We start from the raw sequence: 20,881 nt of genomic DNA, 5'->3' as shown, positions 1-20,881 counted from the left end.
TGGCCAGTGCTCAGATGTCTTTCCATTTTACACTGCTAAGGTTCTAGCCATGATTCCACTGAGGGATAAAAGCCAGTGAAATACTCTCCCGGTGGCCGTTTCTCACGCCACCCTGATTTGGAATTAATGTTATTTAACCTAATGTGGAATAGCCTTTCCCTAATCATTGGGTGTTTCTAATATTTGTACAAGGTCTGAGAAGACTTTTAAATTTCATCCTCGATTTCCCTAGAAATGAGGACTCAACCCAGTACTGATTGTGAAAAGAATGTAAACTTTTTATGAACTATTTGCTAAAATGATAGTGACTAGCAAAGCTACAAGTGCCTGTTAAGTAAAACCTCTCACCAAAAGTCACAAGTTGGCTTTATTTGTTATATTAAGGCTCATTACCCAATTTCGCACATATATTCAACACTCTATTCTACCACATTCCATGTGTGGCTACACTCTCTACTTCCTCTTCCACACTAGCATCTGTGACCTCAGGGAAAGACCGCTGAGAAGCTGAGAAAGATGCCCTCCTCAACCAAACACGGCTCAGCCAAGTCAGAACAAAAGGAGGACATTCTGGCAGTTTCATATTAAGGCCCACCCGTGTGTTTTCCTTCTCAATCGTAATACCAACTCTTACCATAGCGAACAAAACATATCAAGTCAATGAATCAACAGTATTTGTGTATCTACTCTGCATAAGGCACTGTGCATATCTTATGAGCATTCTACCTTTATGAAGTTTCATCATGAAGCTTAAGTTTCTCTAAAATACAAAATATTCATGCCCTGGCTGGTGAGGTTCAGTTGGTTGAAGCATTGTCCCGCACCAAAAGGTGACAGTTCAATTCCCGGGTAGGACACATACCCAGGCTGTGGGTTCAATGCCAGGTCAGGGCAGGTGCGGGAGGCAACAGATTCATGTTTCTTTCTCACATTGATTTTTCCTTCTCTCCCCTCCTGTCTCTACAAAAATACAAAAAGTAAATATAATATGCATTAAAAAACTGAAAAAGCAGGTTCAAAAATAAACTCAAGAATGGCAAGAAAAGTTACATTAAGTCAAGAAAGGATTCTGTAAACTACATTAAGCTAAGAAAAATATAGGTGCGTGTGTGTCTCTATTTCAACGGTTCTCAATTACCATCTTAAACAGATGGAGAGCTTGTGAGTAGAGCTCTCGAGTCCTACGGTCTGTCCCCCCGCCCCATTTCTGACTCATTAGGTGTGGAATAGAGTCTGAGAATTTGCATTCAAACAAGTTCCCAGGTAACACTGACGTTGCTGCTCTGGGGCAACACTTTGAAAACATATTAACTTTATGTGACTGGGAATTATTATACACCACCTGTCACTTGACCCGAACACAGCACAGCATTAATATTATGTGCTAAATTGATCTTTGGGACACTAATGATTTTTGTACAATTTTTATCAAAAGGCAAGATCATTGTAAATACTGAATAATCGTAATTACTACAAATAAGGGATGGAGCAGATCCTGGGATAAGAGTCAAATGTGCTATACAGACTGTATTTCCCTGCACTGTTCTCCCTCCCAAATGCAACTGCAATCACACTCAGGGACAGGCATACTAGAGAAAGTCCTTTTTTCCATTAATTGTAATAAGAACATTTAACCTAACCTCTTAACAAAATTAAAAATATATATATTTTTATTGATTTCAGAGAAAAAGGGAGAGGGAGAGATAGAAACATCAATGATGAGAGAGAATTACTGATCAGCTGCCTCCTGCACACCCCTCACTTGGGGACCGTGCCAGCAACACAGGCATGTGCCCTCACCAGGAATCGAACTGTGATCTCCTGGTTCATAGGTCTACACTCAAGCACTGAGCAATACTGGCTGGACTTAACAAATGTTTAAGTGTACAAACAGTATTGTTAACTACAGGCTCAGCTGTCCAGAGGATCTCTAGGACTGACTCGTCGTTCATAACTGAGACCCTGTACCCACTGAATAGCTATTCCTCCTCTCCTCCCACAAGAAAGTCTGGAGCTGGGATTTTGCCTTACCTATCACACACATCCCATATGCCCCTGGGCCCACCCAGATTTTGAATAAACACAACACTGTTTGTGGGAGAAGTAAACAACCATCATACCCTGACTTGTTCTTCCCACGATGAGGAGGCGGAGGAGGAGGAAGTGAACGAGGAAGAGGAGAGGAGAGGATGACTGGTCATCAGAAACAGTGACTCACTAAAGAAGAGATTGCAAACTGGTGGCCTCCGATTTTTTGTTAAAAAAATTAGTTTGCAACATTTGGAAATCATATTTCACAGAAATAGCTGTATTTTCAGTTTCTCTAGAAAGATCACGTTTAGCAACCCTGGCCGTGCATTCACTGCCATATGGCCTCGAGGAGCCAGAGCTGCACAGCTGTTGCCCACTTTCATGGGGGAGAACAGGCTCCCCAGATTGCCACTGTCCCCAGTAATCCCTCCTTTTCCACACCTGGCCTGCCTCATTAGCCACCGTCCCTGCCTGGCTCCGTAAACATTTGAGTTTGCAATCCCTGCTCTAAGGTGTAGCACAAATAAGATAATTTGCTGGGAACTGCCCATAACCTGTGGTCTGTCTCACACACTTTACACCACTCACCAGAGTGAAGTAGAATATAACGTTATAACAGCGTCAATCTTCCTCTGTTCTTATTAAATAAATAAATCATTTGCAAACTTTGGTACTGGAATGAAAACAAACTGGACCATACCTGCCATTTGTCCACCACACACCATAATTGAAAAGCTCTGCCAGAGAAATCTGTTTTCGTGCTGCCCAGCATAAATTCTGACTTTTGAATATGCCTGACAAATGATGAAACCACTGGAAATGTCATTATCGAATTGTAGGCTGTGAGGAGTATAAGACAGAATCGAGTACTTCTAATCCATGTCATTATAGGTCTATAACTGTCCGTCATAAGAACGTGAAAGTACGACATCTGTGCCACCATGTAACGTTATTTGGGGAGAAAATGTAGGATGTGGGGCGTCCAGGCACAGGCCCATTACTTTGAAAAGGGCACAGAAATATTTCTGACACAGGCAGTGCATTCAAACAAAACCTACGTGAAAAATGGTCGTTCTAATAGAATAATAACTCTCTACTTCCAATTGTTCCAAATATCTTTGTCTTAGTAGACTAAGGAAAAATAAACGTGTGTACCAGGGACAGGTAGGAAGGAACAATCTAGAGAGACACTGGGGAAGTGAAGGGGTGAGATACACGGGACCTCCACGTTTGAGAGCGACCGGAGACTAGGAAGGTGTTCCAGTCTGCAGAGAAATCCCTTGTCCCAAATGCGTGTGATTTATGTCCAAGGCTATTACATATGGATCACAACTCATAATGTAGAACACAACTGCCTAATACACTGCCACACACACACACATACACACACACACACTCACACACACACACATACACACACACACACTCACACACGCACACACACACCCCACACCCGAGCCCCGAGCCCGGGTCCTTAGGTTCCTGTTTCCCTTGGATAGACAGGTGTATCTATAGACGCTGTATCGAGAAAACACTGGGCATTGGCCTTTGCCTATATATACATCCGCAAATGTTATTTTCTACCAAACTTGAGCTCTATCCCTATGAGGGGACATTGTATATACAGAGGGCATTCACACTTTTGTTGACTGTCCACTCTAAGGTACTCGGTCACTCGCCTCTGAATGAATTTTCAGAACTATTTTCATAGTGAATGAGTGTGTGGGTCTTACAGAATACTTGCTGCAATGCGTCAAACAGGAGGCATCCTATTTTTAAAGGACAAGGAGGACTCGTGTATAAATGCACACACCACGCTGTTTTATCTGTAATAAGAAATTAGACAACGGAATTAAGATTAAACACTTTAATCAACTATAATAAATCAATATATATTATATAAAAAAGTCTGATTCATGCATCAGATTACATAAATTATACAACTGTCACATTATGCAAGGCTTACATACTTTTGAGTTTGTATCGGTAAAAATGTATACAAGTTACTAAGAGCATTTTACTTAACAAGTGTAATACTCTTCAGTTATAAATAATGCTCGTGTCTTTCAAGTACCTGCTAAATATACACATTTCTAGATCTGCAGCATTCTTCTGTACCTCAAAATACAAACCATCTGGAAGCTTCAAAGATTTATAGGCCCAACGTATCATTTGTTACAGACTTCAATTCCATGGTAAGAGGGGATTTTTTTTGACATAGAAAAGAAATGAAATAAAATGCCAACTCGAGTTTAATGCTTGAAGAGCTTCTCCACTACTTATTAAATACATCGCGAAAGCCTCCAGATGCAGATGAATTAGTTAAGGTGCCATCTACTGCATATTAAATACTTCCAATCGCTGCGTCTGGATTAGGAGAGTTATAAATCTGTGAAAATGGGGGCTTTCGAATGTGCGCTGACAGACCCTTGCATCTACCATCACGAACCAGCAGCACTGTGATCCTTTACCTCTTACTTCAAAGAGATCAAGTGAGCGAGCATGCTTCATACTTCACTTACACGCGCACAGTGACACCTAGCATATCTACAAGACATATGAGCACACGGACATCAAAAAGTCCCAGCCCCACTTACAGACCCGAGGCCGGGAGCTTTGCCTGAAAAGCCGGAGGAAGAGAAAAGCTCCAGTGTAACAAGTACGAGAGATATTAAAGCCAGTTCTTTTGTGTGTTTTTAGATTCTCCTTGCTAAAGAGCAAGCACCGGCACAGGGGTGGTGGGCGGGGGACAGAGGGAGGGCAGAGGAGTTGGTGAAGGCAGGAAAGCAAAGCTGTCACTAATGAGCTGGGTTTAACTAGGTTTCCAGTCCTGAAACCCTTTTCAATACAAGGCAACATTTTCACAGCTGGAAAATTACAACTAAAGCTTCATTTACTGCCAAAAGCAATAGATGTAGTTATGTATAATCTATGGATAGCACTACGTTCACGGGAGAATGGCAAAACTAGGCTCAAGGCAGAATAGAGCAGCCAAAAGCAATACTTAAACGTCTCTCGTGAATGGGTGACGCGTCACTTATATACAATTCTAAGATGTGACCCTGCTATTCAGTGAATGAAACTGAGGCATAAGTGGAAGGACAATATGTTCAGTATTTTCAGAACTGAATTTTAAAACTGGGAGGGAAACTGGTTATAAAATAAGGCTACTTTAAAAATAATAGAAATATTTTAATTAATAACAGAAGTATATTAACTTAAGATATTGAGATAAATATCAATTCTGTGGTTTTTAAAAAAATCCTCTTATTGGTGGAAATATTTTTGATCATGCAATTTAAGCATAAATAAAATCCATTTATAAGTCTATAGTGCTGTGCTCTATTATTTAATGAGTACATTTATTTTATTTCTATTTTGAAGCTATTAACAAAATACACCATTAGAATACTACTGGTAAAGGTTACATTTTGGAAAAACAAACTAAGGTGACTTTCGGCCTTCCTTCTACAATGCTAGCAAATAAAACTAATCTACATGTACTTCTGCCCAAATGCAGGAAACACTGATATGTTTACTGGGGAACTCATTTTCACTTTTTGTTTGTAGTTTATTATATTGACAGATTATGAAAACAAATAACTTGTACTCTGGGTCATGAGGAAAACTTCATAAACATTCAAACAGAACATTTTTAGGCAGTGATAAATGCAGGATGAGTTTTCAATAGAATTCTTATCTCAGATTTAAAGATAAAAATATTGAGTCAGTTATAACCAAATCTCTCACGTGTAGATAAATCTAATTCTTAACAGTTTTTATACAAGCAAAGAATGTCTCCTTAAAAATCAATCTCCTCATAAAAAGAACAGCAGTTACTTGAATGATACTTTTTACCGATCTCTAGTCACATAAAACATAACCCCAATATAAAACTAATATCTTGGTTCATTCTATAAGGAGTAAATTTGGCCAAAGCATATTAAAATATCTGTAACTAATCTGTCATAATACTAAAAACACATGAATTTTGATATTTTTAAAAAGTGTAAAAAGAGCTACAATTATACTAACAACACAAAATCAAGTGCTAAGAATTTTGTAAATATTTAATAAATGTTAATTAAAATGGCACCATGTTAAAAATAATTAAGATTTCAAATGGAAAAATAAAATTCTACATCAGATTTGGAGGTTTAGGAAATATATATATATATATATATATATATATATATATATATGAAAAAGTTGGTAGAGCTATTTTCCCTCCTCCATTTCTTCATTTCAAAAATTACTGAATTTTTGTATTTGGGGAAAGTTTTCACAATTTCAAAATGTATGCTCTCATAGGAAAACTAAAGAAACTCAGAAAATACAAATAACAGGGATTTTGGCTTATGAACTAAATATAAACTTGGCCAAGTATTATCTGATTCAGAATATTAAAATAAGCAAAATGATTATATCTGCTTTGTATCTAACTTTCAAGTAAGTCTTAGTACAGATGCATATTAAGACAAAAATGCACTTCATTAAAAGGCTGAGAAATATATGTCTCCATATACAGTGTTTTTTCATTTTAAATTCAGAAGAAACAGTGTTTCATAGTATTTTAGATTGTAAGGTAAAAAATAAGCTGTAATTAATATTTTTATAACCATTGCTTTTCGCTTTACATTTCAGACTAATTTTGTACATCTACAGGAAGATGATTCATGGAAAATATTCAACATTTTGGGGAAGCAGACATAAAAAAAAGTGGACATATAATTTGGTGATAAATCAATTCTTAAAGGGTAGATGCAGATTAATGTGTAACGTCATGCTAATAAAGATCTGTTCTAAAAACTCACTCTTTAGTAACTGTTATTTTGGTTCAAGACCCAAATGCAACCATCTGTTCTATTATTTATGGAACTTGAAACCAAGCCTAATTCTCTATTCCGAGAATCTGCCCACTGTTTTGGGTTATCAGGCATCAGGTGATCACCTACTTTTACCCTCCAAGTTATTTTCTGCTTTAATTCTTACTATTTTCTTTGCTAGTGTTTTATAGGCATTTAGAATGGCAAGAAAACAGATTACATTAGCTTATCTCCCCCTTGTAGCTTAGACAAAACTCAAATGTTACGCTGAAAAGTGAATTTGAGAAATCTGCGCTGTTTGAAGTTAATGGACTTTCCTAAAACACGTCATTCTTCAACAAGGCCTTCGGAGCATTACTTTTGGATAAAGAGCAAAAACCTGGCGCTGGAGTGACATAGTAGCAGCTCATTTTGAAACCAAGGTTCAGAATCAAGAGTGACTTGAAGCAGCTCCCCTACACACACGTAATACTGCAGCAGCAATGATGCTTCGTTGAGCGCACATACATTTTCCAGTTAAGAAACTGGTATCATTTTAGAGGAAACCAACTGATTTTAAATGTCCTAAAAACACATGTATATGTGAGGTATATGCACGTATTTTATATGCAAAGATACATGAACTTATATTCACGTACATACGGATGTATATAAAATATGAACTGTTTGGGAAGTAGTGTTTATAATGAGCAGTACTCCTGCAGCTGAACTGTCTACAAATTGAATGCTCAGGAACCAACCACAGTATCAATTCTCACAATGTCAAGTCATGAGAAATCTTCCTGAGGAATGAGCCACGACTTCTGAAGACACGCCTGGGCCTCGGGCAGGTGAGTGGGCCGGCCAGCACCCCAGTGAATCCCAAGGTGCTGCTGACTTACTGGAATCGGGCCCTTTTCCCTTTCCAAGTTTTAATTATTGAGCTCACTTCAAAGGTCACTCTTGACAGTCCCCGCTCATATTTACAAGTAAAACACCTTTGCACAACGGACGAGCCTGGACTGAAACCTGCAAGTGCAGTCTCTTCCGGTAACAAGTCTTTCCTTTTCTCTTTCCTTTTCTTGCCCCATCTTCCCCCAATTACCAAGGCAGCACAAACGGCTCGTTAGCTGTTGGAGAACTTGCCAGCCTTCCTGGACGGCTCGTAGGGCACGCGGAGGATGCTGGGCGTCTCCTCCATGACCCGCACGAGGAGGTTGTCGATGTAGTCCTCCAGCTCCCGGATGTGCGTGTCCTTCCTGCGCAGCAGCTCTTTGTGCTTCACCAGCTCCTGCAGGACCTCCTCGTAGGTCAGGCCGCGGTACCCGGCAGTGGCATCAAAAGGGTTGCTGTCCTAGAACGGGAGAGAGGCGGCACTTTAGTTCTCAGGAACAAAATCAGAATTATTCTGAACTTCAGCTTCTGGTTCTTCTCTGTCCTTGGCGAGCACCAACGTGACAGTTCACAGAACGGCTAGTCAGTTCTGAGGCAAGCACTGCGTCAGATCAGAGGCATCAAAGCCCTTGTTCTAATTCTAAATTCTTCTACAATCATTTTTTACGGTGTGGACAATGTCCTAGTAAAAGAGACAGACATACAACTTAAGATTCAGATAAAATGTTCTCTAATAAATTTAACTGAAATAGGTAAAAATTAAAGACCCCTAAGAATTAACTTGGAGGAACTATAGGAAGCTGTTGAAAACTATACATTTGGACATGAGTTTAGTTCTCATCAAACTGCTTCCGCTGAACTGTAGTTTAATGCTGTGTCTTTGACTTTATTGAAGATGGGTACAAGCAGCAGCAAGATCAAATCTGCTTCTTGCTATGAAACGTTGAAGGCATTCGGAATTAAATCTTATAAGATGCTCCCATGGGAGTAACTTCTGATTTAATTTAGAGGTAAACAACTAGTTCATTTCTACCTCACAGTAGCAATGCCTATACACCTTATCTTATTTCCCTTTTTGCCCTTGTTATCAGGAAACTCAGAGTTCAACTATGATCACGTTAATATTTAGTATTAGTATATCTGCATTCTCTTCCATTTCACTGTTGATTTACTTTGTGAAAGTTATTCCATTAATGAAAATTCTTTTTACATTAATGTATAAATATAAACAAAAAAGAAAAAAGGCATTGACCTAATTAATTTTCATTACAAAGCATTCTAATATTAAAAGAAAAATATTTCTTAAGAATTCAATAAACTATGTCATTATCCATTATAGTGGATAGTAATTAGATTTTTCATTATGTAAAATATAAAGCCCACACATAAATTACCAGTAGTACTTTTTATGTTTTTTTATACATAGTTCTATCACTAAGCTCAACAAATTAAAATGTTTTTTATCACTTTCATTCAAAACATTTCCACTTGGCTTTAAGGAAAATAAAATACTGGGGAAATTGGTCTTGCTCTTTCAGACTACAGTATCTAATCTATTCAGTGGGAGACAGAGAATGGGGACCAATGAATGCAGAAAGGTTCTTTTTCCGTTTTCCATAGACATTAAATTTGCCTTTACTCATTTTCAGGATCTACTTTCATTTGCTATGTGTCTAGAAGTTTCCATGAGTAAAGCCAAAGTGTAACTTTTTATCCCCTGTTCCCGCATGCACCAGGATTGCCAACACCAAAAATCAAGCTTGAGGACAGGCATCAATTTGATGGGTAAGTTATCCAACCACACTTTCTTCTCCGGGATAACAATACAAGTCCAGGAAGGGGAAACTCTCCCAGCCCCACAGAGTCTCTCAGGTTCTGTGGAGAAGATCTAGCTGGCACCAGGCGGAAATGCAAAAGGCGCAGCTCCAGCAGTGGCTCAGTCTGTTCAAAGGAAGAAGCAAGGCTGGAGGCACGGTGGTCAAACAGGTCATCGGTACAGAATGGCCGGCAAGGAAGGTTCGGGATTGGGAGCTGAGAGAGGCTGAAATGGCAGGTTCCAAACATCATCGAGGATGATCAATGCCATCACTAAGGACTTGTAGGTTTATTGCTGTGGGAGACAGGAAGCCTTCAAAGGTTTCCGTAGACAAGAAAGATATGATTGAAGCCACGTTCTAGGCCAGCGATGGCGAACCTTTTGAGCTCGGCGTGTCAGCATTTTGAAAAACCCTAACTCAACTCTGGTGCCGTGTCACATATAGAAATTTTTTGATCTTTGCAACCATAGTAAAACAAAGATTTATATTTTTGATATTTATTTTATATATTTAAATGCCATTTAACAAAGAAAAATCAACCAAAAATATGAGTTCGCGTGTCACCTCTAACACGCGTGTCATAGGTTGGCCATCACTGTTCTAGGACAATGAAAATGGCAGCAGTGGGGAAAATCACGTGGAGGGGCTAAGATTAGTTATTAAGCTATTGAAATATCACAGACAGATATTGATGAGGGCCTCCACCAGATCAACAGAATGAATAGGGAGACTGCTAAGGGGAAGTGAGTTTAAGTTCTGTAAGATATATTTAAAACACCTTTTTTGTTTTAATATTAGAAACTGGGAAGATACAACTTCATGCGTTATATTGCCTTTGTCTCTAAAAACATTTCAGAATGTTACTCTGCAACAGTTAAAGGACAATTCTGTTAATCTACTTTTATTCTCTTCTCTCTCAGATCAATTCCTCTTTTTTAAGATTAAGTCTCAACACACATACCCTCTCATGTATTGAATAGTTTAATTGGTCATGAATAGAGATATAAAACATTATTATAATTTCCGAGGCACATTCTTATTAAATAATTATTAAGCAGGTTTCTATAGAAAAGATACACTATAGAGGTAAGTATATATTTTTTAATTTATTAAAAATAAGCTAGAATTCCTCACTTTAACTTGAATAATTCAGCACAAATGAGACAGAGACCAACCTAGCTCTCACTCTGACAAATGAGATGTTCTCCAAGGTCTTTTAACTCTAAAATGTCCTGGTTTACAAAGTGATATTTCTGAACTGCATTTTTAAAAAGTAATACCACCCAACTAATGTGATTTTATCTTTCTAATAAAATATTCACTGAAAAATAGGGATTCTGGTGAGAATTGCAGGGATTCATGAAATTAAACTAAATGGGATTCATTACTGATTGGTTGACTTATGTTTTTCTTAATTTAACTTAAGAATCACATGCTTGAGTCTCTAATCTTAATCAAATTATACACATATGAACTGACTTCTACAAATTAAGTGATGAATATAGCTAGAAAATCACTTACATTGTTATATTTAGCACTATGCCAGTAATACCAGAAAATGTAGCTAAAATATTTTTTAAATATTTCTCTAGAGACGATGAGGATGAAAAATGTCAAACTATTCTTATTTTGACATAGTCTAAATTTTATGTCATGACTATCTGACAATATAATCTCAGAATAGTTATTATCCTGGAATAGTGTTACACTACACAGCCATAATCTGAAATATACAGACCCATTATTCGCTCATTTTGTTCCCCTACAACCTTATAATGCTTGTGTATAGGCAGACTTCCCGGAAATACACTTCTGACCTTTTCAATAAATTTTCCATTTGTCCTTTTATGTGAAACTTTTACCCCAAATTTCTACATCAAGTTTTTAGGCAGAAAAACATTTTAGAAACACATGTACTATAAACTATATTCTGAGAAAATATATAAAATAATTAAAAAGTCTTATGCTCAGTTCCAGATTTCATCCCATATTTGAAAAGCAGGTAAATACCTTTTAATTTTAGGCATAAGATTCTTAAATTGATACACTCAATAAATATATATCCTTGTTTGTTGATATAATTCCAAATAAAATATAACAACTGATATCAATTCATATGTACAATAGAAAATTAAAATAAGCAAAAAAAAGTATTTTGCTTAAAGTGGAAAACTCTCAGGAAAATATAAATTATTGGTATAGACTCAAGTAACCTACATGGGACGCGTAAGTACTCAACATTATTTCCTCCAGCACTCCACACAGACAGCACATATGTTTTTAAGATGTCATCTTACATTGAAATGTAAATTTTTCTTCCTTCTTCCCCTTTCACAACCAATTCTTTTTCATTCACACCCAACCTCTGTTAAAAATTTCCATATGCAGATATAAGGAATTAGGTGTTGGGTGAGAGAAGAGAATTATTACATGAAGTTTTCTAATCAAAATCTTAAATAACATATAGTTGTGCAAAAGACTTTGAGAATCACTAGTGATCTATTTTTACTTTACACAGTAAACTAGGAAATGTATATTTTTTTTACAATATTTAAATTTGAACAAAAGCAAATGATCAGGACTCAAAATAACTGAAGATTTAAAGAAAGGTTGTCCTGGTAACCAAATATTGGTGGGGCACTAACTGACATCCAAGGCAACTAGAGGAGAGAGAGAGAGATAAGACGAAGGCTTGGCATTCTCTGATCATCTCATTATTGTTCTAATGAGGAACTTTGCTCTGGGAATATCATCGCAGCTACTTTCACATCTTTTGTCCTACTCCCTTCATCTCCCTTTCAGTTCTTAATTAGGCCTTAAAGAGCTCACACTGCCCTTTCAACTGGCTACTGCTCCTGTTTAAACACTGTGCTTTCACAGACAGGTGTTGGCACTAGCATATAAGACATACAAACTTAATTACAAAATACTATGTCCAGAAGGGGGAAAAATAACTTGGTGGATGGCTATTATCGGAGAACTTAATGTAAATTACTTCAAACATCTTCTAATCTTCAACATAAAAATTGTTCAAATACTTTTCCTCAAAAAACGATCGGTCTGAGGATGGGTTCCTCCTCCTATCTGTATCTTGCAGTAAATTAACAACACCTAAGTAATCCTTTCACTGTCCTTTAGAATCGTCAGTATTCCAGAGAAAAATAATCACACATCAAGGATTCTTTTATCACTTTTAAATCCTTTAACTAAAACAATTTTCACATTTTATTTCTTTAAAGAATTCTAAGGATGCTTTTACAGCAATAAATTACAAGATTTGGAAAAATACATTTACAAGCACATAGAAATTGTAATTAAGGTTACTTAATAAACAATAGCTACACATGAAATCGATTTTTTGATGTTTGCATTTTGTTTGAGATTAAGTAACTTGCCTGATAGAATTCATTTTACTATTTGATCAAAGGCTCACTTCAGATACTCTGACATTTCTCGCCAGACTGCATCTTATAAAGACTGGAGTATTTATGAAGCATAAAAACTTACAAATCATTTACATAAAACAGCAAGAACACAGCACAAAGCTTCTATAATGTTTTCTATAATTTTAAAGAAATAACTACATTTAGAATGGTTTATACACTACCATGGTTTCTTCTGGGCATAGCTCATCATAGAAAATTGTGATATGTTATTGCTTTAAAAAGTTCTTATTATACATCTGGATCACACACATTAAGGGCAGATGGTTCAAAGAGCAACCACCAGCATCTTGGAGTAAAGGCTCTACTTCTGTTATTCAATGAGAATTTAGTTTTCTACCAAGAACACGTGCCCACATTTTGATAAAGTAACTTCTGCCCTAGGTTTAATGTATTTCGATTTGACTGAAGATGCAATGGAACTCTGACCAGAGATCCAAAACTGGATTTCAAATAACAATAGCATGAAGTTAAGATACCTGAATAATCTTTGCCAGATATGTGAGCTTAACTCGACTGCTGGCTACACCAAGCCTGCTAATATGTATGGTTTTGTTCTGTCTGGGAAGGTTAGTGTCCTAAAGGTTCTTTCAAATGCACTCCTGGTTAACTGCATTTCCTGCCAGGATGCAAGATTGTTGAATGTTAATAAGCGGTATTATTCTTTCTTCAGTATTTGTCCCAACAACAAACCGTTTTCTCCACATGCTCTTATTTCCTAACAATAATGTTGACCTTGCCATACAGCTTTCATATTAATTTTAAAAGAGTCTGCAAATAAAATATGTATATGCTAAGCAGGCTTCAATTATAATTATGTTTACCTGAAGTTCTATTAATTGTATAAAAGTCACACCCTATCATATATTAAAAATAAAGACTGGGTTTTGCTTTTCTTCTTTCTCCCCAAATTATCATGCTAATCTATAATCGGTAGGCAACAGGGATTCGACGGGATGGGAGCCTTTCTGGAAACGTGTGCCCAACAGAAGGCTGGCTTGTGGCTTGCTTTCTGCTTCTCTAACCCCCTCTGCAACTTACCGGGATTTTCCTGAGGTCTTCACTGCTTGTCGGATTTACATGAAAACTGAGCAATAAAAGACAAAACACAAATGTTAAAAATGTATCATAGTCCACATGGGAGGAAACATAAAAACAGGACATTTTAAACCAACATTTCAGTAACAATTTCTAAAGTCCTAAATCACTCGGATGAGTGAAATTTAATCCAGGATGTAGAAGAAAACCAATATTTACTCAACATCCGAAAGCAGCTACAATTTTAAGCTTTGAAGGAAAACCCTTCAGTTATTATCAGAACTGAAAAACTTTACCTCCAAATATGTAGTTTCTAAACATTTTTAAACATGAGCGTTTTACCCAGTGAGATAGTTTATAAAACGAAATTTCCTAATGTCATTATTCATTTTACATACACACTCACCTTAGTCCTCCTGATAAAAAATGATGGAGAATTAAATAAATTTAGGATGGAAAGATTGTAGCATAGAATAGACAAAGCAAACTTTGCAAAAAAAAAAAAAATTCTACAGGTATTAAAGCAATTATCTTTTAAATTTTTAAACATCAGGCTATCAATAGAATACATTCAGAGTGCTAGGAACCATTTCTATCATGAATGTGATGTCTAAGTAGCTGATCTTCAAAATTCAAATACCCAAATGGACTAAAAAAAAAAAAAAAAAAAAAAAAAAGGATTTCTTCTGTACAGAGGGTAAGAAAACATCCCGGCTGAGTGCTATCATCACTTTCTTCTCTGAAACATGTCCATTAGGAAGGGACTGCAACCAAAAAGAAGCTAAACTTCAAAGCCATCTGATGAGTCAATATTTCATCATTGCTATTCAAGTTTAATTTTTACCCGGCACTTAAGAGTATTAGCCTTGCTAACCACTACAAAGCATGACTGTCCTCGGAACCTTTTTATACCTCCCCCAAAAGACTTAACAGTAAAATATATTTTTCACGTTATCTGTGCTTTATCAGCCAAATCATTGGAATCCTTTGAAGAAATTCACTTTCAAAACTTTGGGCTGTGTGCACGCAGTCTGGACACTAGATTATAACATCCGGAAAATAATCTATTATTACAGGTACACACCCCGAGCTGTAAATCTACAGAGCATACAGGCCATGGACAGCCACCTCAAAGGAATTTCTCACAGAGCCAAGGTTTCACTTGTTATGACTAAGATTTGTAGTGCTCGCTTCAGAACTGGTGGCTGACCTCTAGCTAGGACTCCTATGGGTAAACTGAGCATTTCAGTAGAGCTGGGTGATTTGGCAGAAAAGACTGGAGTATGTTTTAAATACCTACCCTGCACCATTTACAGGCAGAGGCGGCTGACTCATTGCCTGTATCTCATCATTTTTACTGTGTTCTGTATGGTCCCAGACTAGACCACTGTACCGGAAAGTCTCACGAGCCTGACAAAAAGAGTGGCTTAAAAGAAAACAACAAAACAAAATCCAAAAATACATTGTCATGGAGTAGTCCTCCGCCTAGGGTGCCACGGTAGCAGCTGCTAACACATGGGGTTCCCATCCTCTCGGATTTTCAACCCAATGTGGTCCACATCAGGGTCCAGTGGGACTACCCTCTCCTCGCTCTCACAGCGAGCGGTCTCCCCACAGGCCGAGAAACACATTCTGCTGCCTCTCTCTCCACCTGACGGTGACCAGCTCCGGGACAAAATGCCCGCATTCAGGTTTCACAGCACGGCACAGTGGGTACAAGCAGAGAAGCGGGTGAGGGCCCTGGGACCAAGAGGTGTGAATTCAAAGCCTGCTTCTGCCCTGTAATTGCTGTGTGAGCTTGAGCAAGTTACTTAACTCTGATTGTCTGGGTTCCTCCCTCTGTGAAATGGGGATCTACCGTACAAGACGACTGTGAAGGCTGACTTGGTTAGCATGTCAAACACTTAGCACAGTGACTGGCAGACAGGACATGTTCAACATATTATTTTATTTAATCAATATTTACATAGCACTCGAACTGTGTCAGCTACTGTTCTAAGCACTTTCCCAAAATTAACTCATTTAATCTTCACAACCTTAAGGCAGGTTGTACATTCAGAGAAATTGAAGGACAGTTTCAAGTTCGCACCAGTTTACTTGTTTCTTTACTCAATATTTGTTCTACAAAATAAATCAAGAGTGGATGTTATAGGAGAGATAATAATGATTCCTTAAAACATATTTCAGTGTATTAATTTCAAAATTTTAAATTAGTTTACTTAGAAAAATTATTAAAATGCAGAGTAAAAAATAAGCTTTTACATTCAAAGTACATTCAGAAAATAGGAATACTGGTGTTATACTTATTGTGATATAATCATCTTCATTTTCAAAATGAGGACACGAGAGCCACAAGGAGGTGTGGTGACTTGCGTGTGGTCAGAGATGGCAATGGAGTGTCTGGCTCTGGCCCCTGAGCACAGGTTACACTGCGAAGCCCTGAACGTACCAGCCATGTGGGTTGACCAGAAAGTGCACCTCAAAGCATTCTGGGCAAGCGCATGGTCCATCCAGCTGCACTTGGGGGAGGCTGGGGACAGCATCCTTGTGAGTGACATTGTCAGGCCCTGTAGTGGAAAGAAGTTCCCTTTTGCAGCAATTGGTCCAGGAAGGCCTGAGTCCATGGAGAAGTAGGATTTTCAATGACATGAAGAATCGGTTTGGCAGGCCAGAGAGAGAGGACTCTCAAAACAGAGGGCACAGCCCGGGCCGCTAGAAAGCGGTGTTCACAGTGGACATCAAAGAGACTGGAACACAAGGCAGCAGGGCGAGGAGCCCTTGAAGGGTTTGATGCAAAGATGAGGCTCTTAGACCTGATCCATCGGGCAACAATGTTTCGTACTTTTAGTCTTCTTTCATAAATGTTATTTAAACATTTCATGGGCAGTAGTATTATCCATCCCATTACATCCTTGAAGAATAAACAATATTAAGACTATATAAATTGCATTATGTCTCAGGAAGAAATCAGTGAACTAAGAAATAGAAATTCTGGTATTAGATTTATTGGGATAAGGGTTCTTAGGAAACAGACATGTAGGACCAAGATTTTATCAAGATCATAAAACTAGCAATACATAATGTCCGATGGCTGTGGCCTCTGGAACTAAAATGAAACTCCGTGACAGCCTGAAGCACGTCTGAGAATTATTAGAAAGATCAGACTGAACAGGTCGCAGCGGGGAGGGGAAAGCGTGCCGGGTGCAGCGAGCCCCACTATTTCCCATCCTACCTGCCTGTAATCGGAGCCCCCTGCCACTCAACAATCCCCCGTGCAGGCCTGGGCTCAGGGCAATTGTATGGGGCATTGTCTCAAGTCTAAAGGCGGAACCCCTCCCTTGTGGTCGGCTTTATAGTCACACACTGACGTGTCACACAGATGACGGACTCAGGCATTCACGCTGCTTTTTTTGATCCTTCCTTAAGGGGGGAAAAAGAGTTAACTGAACTGGATTGAATTAGCTTGGTGAAAAATAAAATGTCTCTATTTACCGAAGTGTGGCACCAATTTGTGATATCTTTCCCTTTGGACTGCTGTCCTCATGTCACACAAGATATTGAATAATACAGTCTGACTGCTCAACTGAGCTGTTGACAGGTTAAGGAACATGGTGTTCTTAATCAGGTAGAAAATGAACTTAGACATGCTCACACTGAAAGAACTTCAGGCAAAGTTAAACTTCACAATTAAAAGAAATTGTTTTAGAAATCAGAACTGAAGGAGCTTGGGGGTAGCAGGGGATTTTAAAGTAACTATTAAGCTGATGCAGATATTTTAAATTCATATTTTAAAAAGATTTTTAAACTAAGAAAATGCTTTACCTTAACATTCTAAAGTTTTTAAGTAAAAACTTATTTTTCACTCTGTGCTATTTCCAAATTTAAATAATTTTTTCTAAGTAAACTCTAATTTTAAATTTTGAAATTAATAGTACTTGTGTATATTTTAAGGAATCAGTATCTCTCCTATAACATCTATTGATTTGTTCTGCAGAATAAATACTTATACTGCAGAAATCACGGCCGCATTTGGCAACGATCAGAGTCTTTTTCTTTGTTGTTCCTTTTCTCTTCTAAAAACATAAATACAATCACTTGGAGCGAGAATTCCTAAGACAGGGAAGGGACTAATGAGAGTAAAAGGAGTATGAAGTGCTTGTCAAGATAAAAATAAAACCCACAGAAGAACAAGGACCTAATAAAACTGGTTCACAGTCTTGTTAGTACAAGACAATGCAAACTGCAGGTTCCTGGCTCTAGGGGTTGAAGTCCTTCAATGAGAAGTCGCAGTAACAACACGGGGAGCTCTCTGGAAGGCATTTAAGAACAAGTATTATTACATCTCCCATAATGCCTCTCTTTCTAGGCCCCACAAAGGTAAGCGCATTTTGGTCTACAAACTTGATCCATTTGTATTTAATAAATGGATTCAAGTTATTTGAAAACTCCAGGAGGCGTCCCACCTGGCTGGGGGACCATGAGGGGAAGGAGCGAGGAGTAACGTTGAGTTGAGCACCAGTCATTCCTTATTGTGTATGGGGATAAGTACAACTTTAACCTATCACAGAAGAACTCCTGACATTCATTATGTTCAAAGGGGAGTAGCCCATTGATCTTCCTGTTTCACTCAGAGAGTGGGCTCTGGAGACCCAAGGCTTCACTCTGGTGACCAATGTAGCTGGGGGAGGGGTATAAACAGAACTGTAACAGAACATAACAGCACCTTTAATGAGTCTGAAGAGAGGAAAAGGAAAATGCCCCATTGACAGTGAAGCAAGGGAGAATAAAAAGACATAGGCCCAACAACAACGGATATTTATTGGACTTTTAACTGTGGTACCTACCAGGTGTCTTTCTGAGCACTTTACATGTTAATGTTAACTCAATCCCATGAGGTGCTACTTTTTACTTCCATTTACAGAAGACCAAACGGGCACAGAAAAGTTAAGAAGCTTACTCCAGCTGTAACAGGCTTGGCTCAGTGGATAGAGTCAGCCTGCGGACTGAAAGGTCCCAGGTTCGATTCTGGTCAAGGGCATGTACCTTGGTTGCGGGCACATCCCCAGTGGGAGGTGTGCAGGAGACAGCTGATCAATGTCTCTCTCTCATTGAAGTTTCTAGCTCTCTATCTCTCTCCCTTCCTCTATGTAAAAAATCAATAAAATATATATATTTTTAAAAAAAGCTTACTCCAGGTAACACAGTTATTAAATTTTCAAAGGAACAGTAATCAATAAGGTTTTATAATACATAAAGGTGGACACATGTCATTATACATTTGTCGAAACCCATAGAATATACAAGAACCCTAATGTAAATTATGGGCTTTGTATAATTATAATGTGTCAATATAGGTCAATCAGTTGTGACAAATGCACCACTCTAGTGGGGGATATTAATAACGGGGGAGGCTATGCATGTGTGGGGGTAGGAATACATGGGAATCTCTGTACCTTCCACTCAATTTTGCTATAACCTAAAACTGCTCTAAATTTTATTTTTCTTAAACTTTGCCTTTTGTGGCCCTGGCCAGATGCCTCAATTGGTTGGAGCATCGACCTGTATACCTAAAAAAGTGGCAGGTTTGATTCCTGGTCAGGGCACATACTTAGGTTGAGGGTTTGATCCCTAGACAGGAGGCACCCTATCCATGTCTCTCTCTCTCCCTCTCTCCCTCTCTCCCCCCACCCCCTCTTCCTTCCTCTCTCACTAAAATAAATTTTTAAAAAGTCTGCCTTTTGTGAATCTTAATCCCTGGATTCCCCACCCCTTTCTTCTATAAACTCCTTGAAGAAAGAATGATATCTCATTAACCTTTTCAGTCCCCGCATGTGACAATATTTAGAGCATCATGGCAGATGCTTAACAAAGGTATGTTGACTAAATGAATAGCCAGTGCTTAGTAAAAATGTGTAAAAGCTGAGCTAAGAGTCGACGGAGTAAATCAACGGAAGGTCGATAAAAGTTTCAACAACAAGATATAAAGTGGCCAGAGGAGAGGAAATGATTTTTTTCTGAATAACAACTATTACTTACTGTATATCTAGGCCTGACAGTATATTAATGGATTTTTTTTCAGTTCTTTTTAAGATAGGAAGAATTTTTCTGATACAACTGCCAATATGAACTGAAAGGTGACTCCAATAAAGTCAACTCAACTACCTAGTTTATCCATTTCACCAACCAGGTCCACCAGTTTAGGTATCTGACCACAATACAGATTAGCCTGAGATTTTTCTGGAAAAATACTAAAAACATTTATTCTGTAGAAGTTCAATAGAGTTTAAAGAAGTTAAGGAGTTCAAGAAATGTTCTTGAATGATCCTCTTTATAAAAACCCAAAGAAATGAAGTGTCCAAAGAGAATTTCCACTAGTAAATACAACCTTTTGTATGTTTCAATTCGGTTTATTTCACAAGCAGACAGGGCTTAAGAGGCAAGGTGCAACTCCATATTGTCTCTTTCCCTTTCTTTTTAGGAAAAGAAGAAAAATCGGTACCAAGTCAAATTAATGATATAGATTAAAGTACTACATTATCTCTCTTGGGTCTGGGCAAGCAACTAAATACATGAATAGCAAAACAGAACCTAATACGATATGTCTATGGGGATCAACAGTAATTGACTTATTAATAGTCTCACAGGACATCTCTCAAGAGATCTCACAGGCAAGACAATTAATGACTATGGTCAGTGACACCAAAGATCATGGACAACAGGTTCAGACCTAGCTGCTTTTCTATCTTAACAGTAACAAATATATTGTTGAAAAGGTCCTAAAATGTAACGATTTCAAGATATTTACGAAATTAAGGCATTATATTCAATCAAGTTTAACTTACTATTCTAGAAA

At 37.9% G+C, this 20,881-nt stretch overlaps 1 protein-coding gene across 2 annotated transcripts in view; it reads right to left on the bottom strand.

The window, feature by feature from the left end:
• Window positions 1-3,883: 3,883 nt before the first annotated feature.
• RAB11FIP2 (RAB11 family interacting protein 2) overlaps window positions 3,884-20,881 on the bottom strand; it is a 37,943-nt gene continuing 20,945 nt past the window's right edge. The window contains exons 4-5 of one of the 2 annotated variants that reach the window (XM_036335840.1): window positions 14,032-14,077; window positions 3,884-8,190 (exon numbers count right to left, since the gene is read on the bottom strand). In XM_036335840.1, the coding sequence (XP_036191733.1) occupies window positions 7,963-8,190; window positions 14,032-14,077 (274 nt within the window). In that variant the 3' untranslated portion in view covers window positions 3,884-7,962. Of the gene's footprint in view, window positions 8,191-14,031; window positions 14,078-16,334; window positions 16,940-20,881 lie in introns of those variants that run through there. The other variant, XM_036335841.1, reaches the window with a different exon arrangement.

The sequence above is a fragment of the Myotis myotis genome, unplaced genomic scaffold (genome assembly GCF_014108235.1).
Source record: "Myotis myotis isolate mMyoMyo1 unplaced genomic scaffold, mMyoMyo1.p scaffold_m19_p_15, whole genome shotgun sequence".
NCBI lineage: Eukaryota > Metazoa > Chordata > Mammalia > Chiroptera > Vespertilionidae > Myotis > Myotis myotis.
Note: the sequence above shows the minus strand (reverse complement) of the source record. Positions and strands in the feature narration are given on the sequence as shown.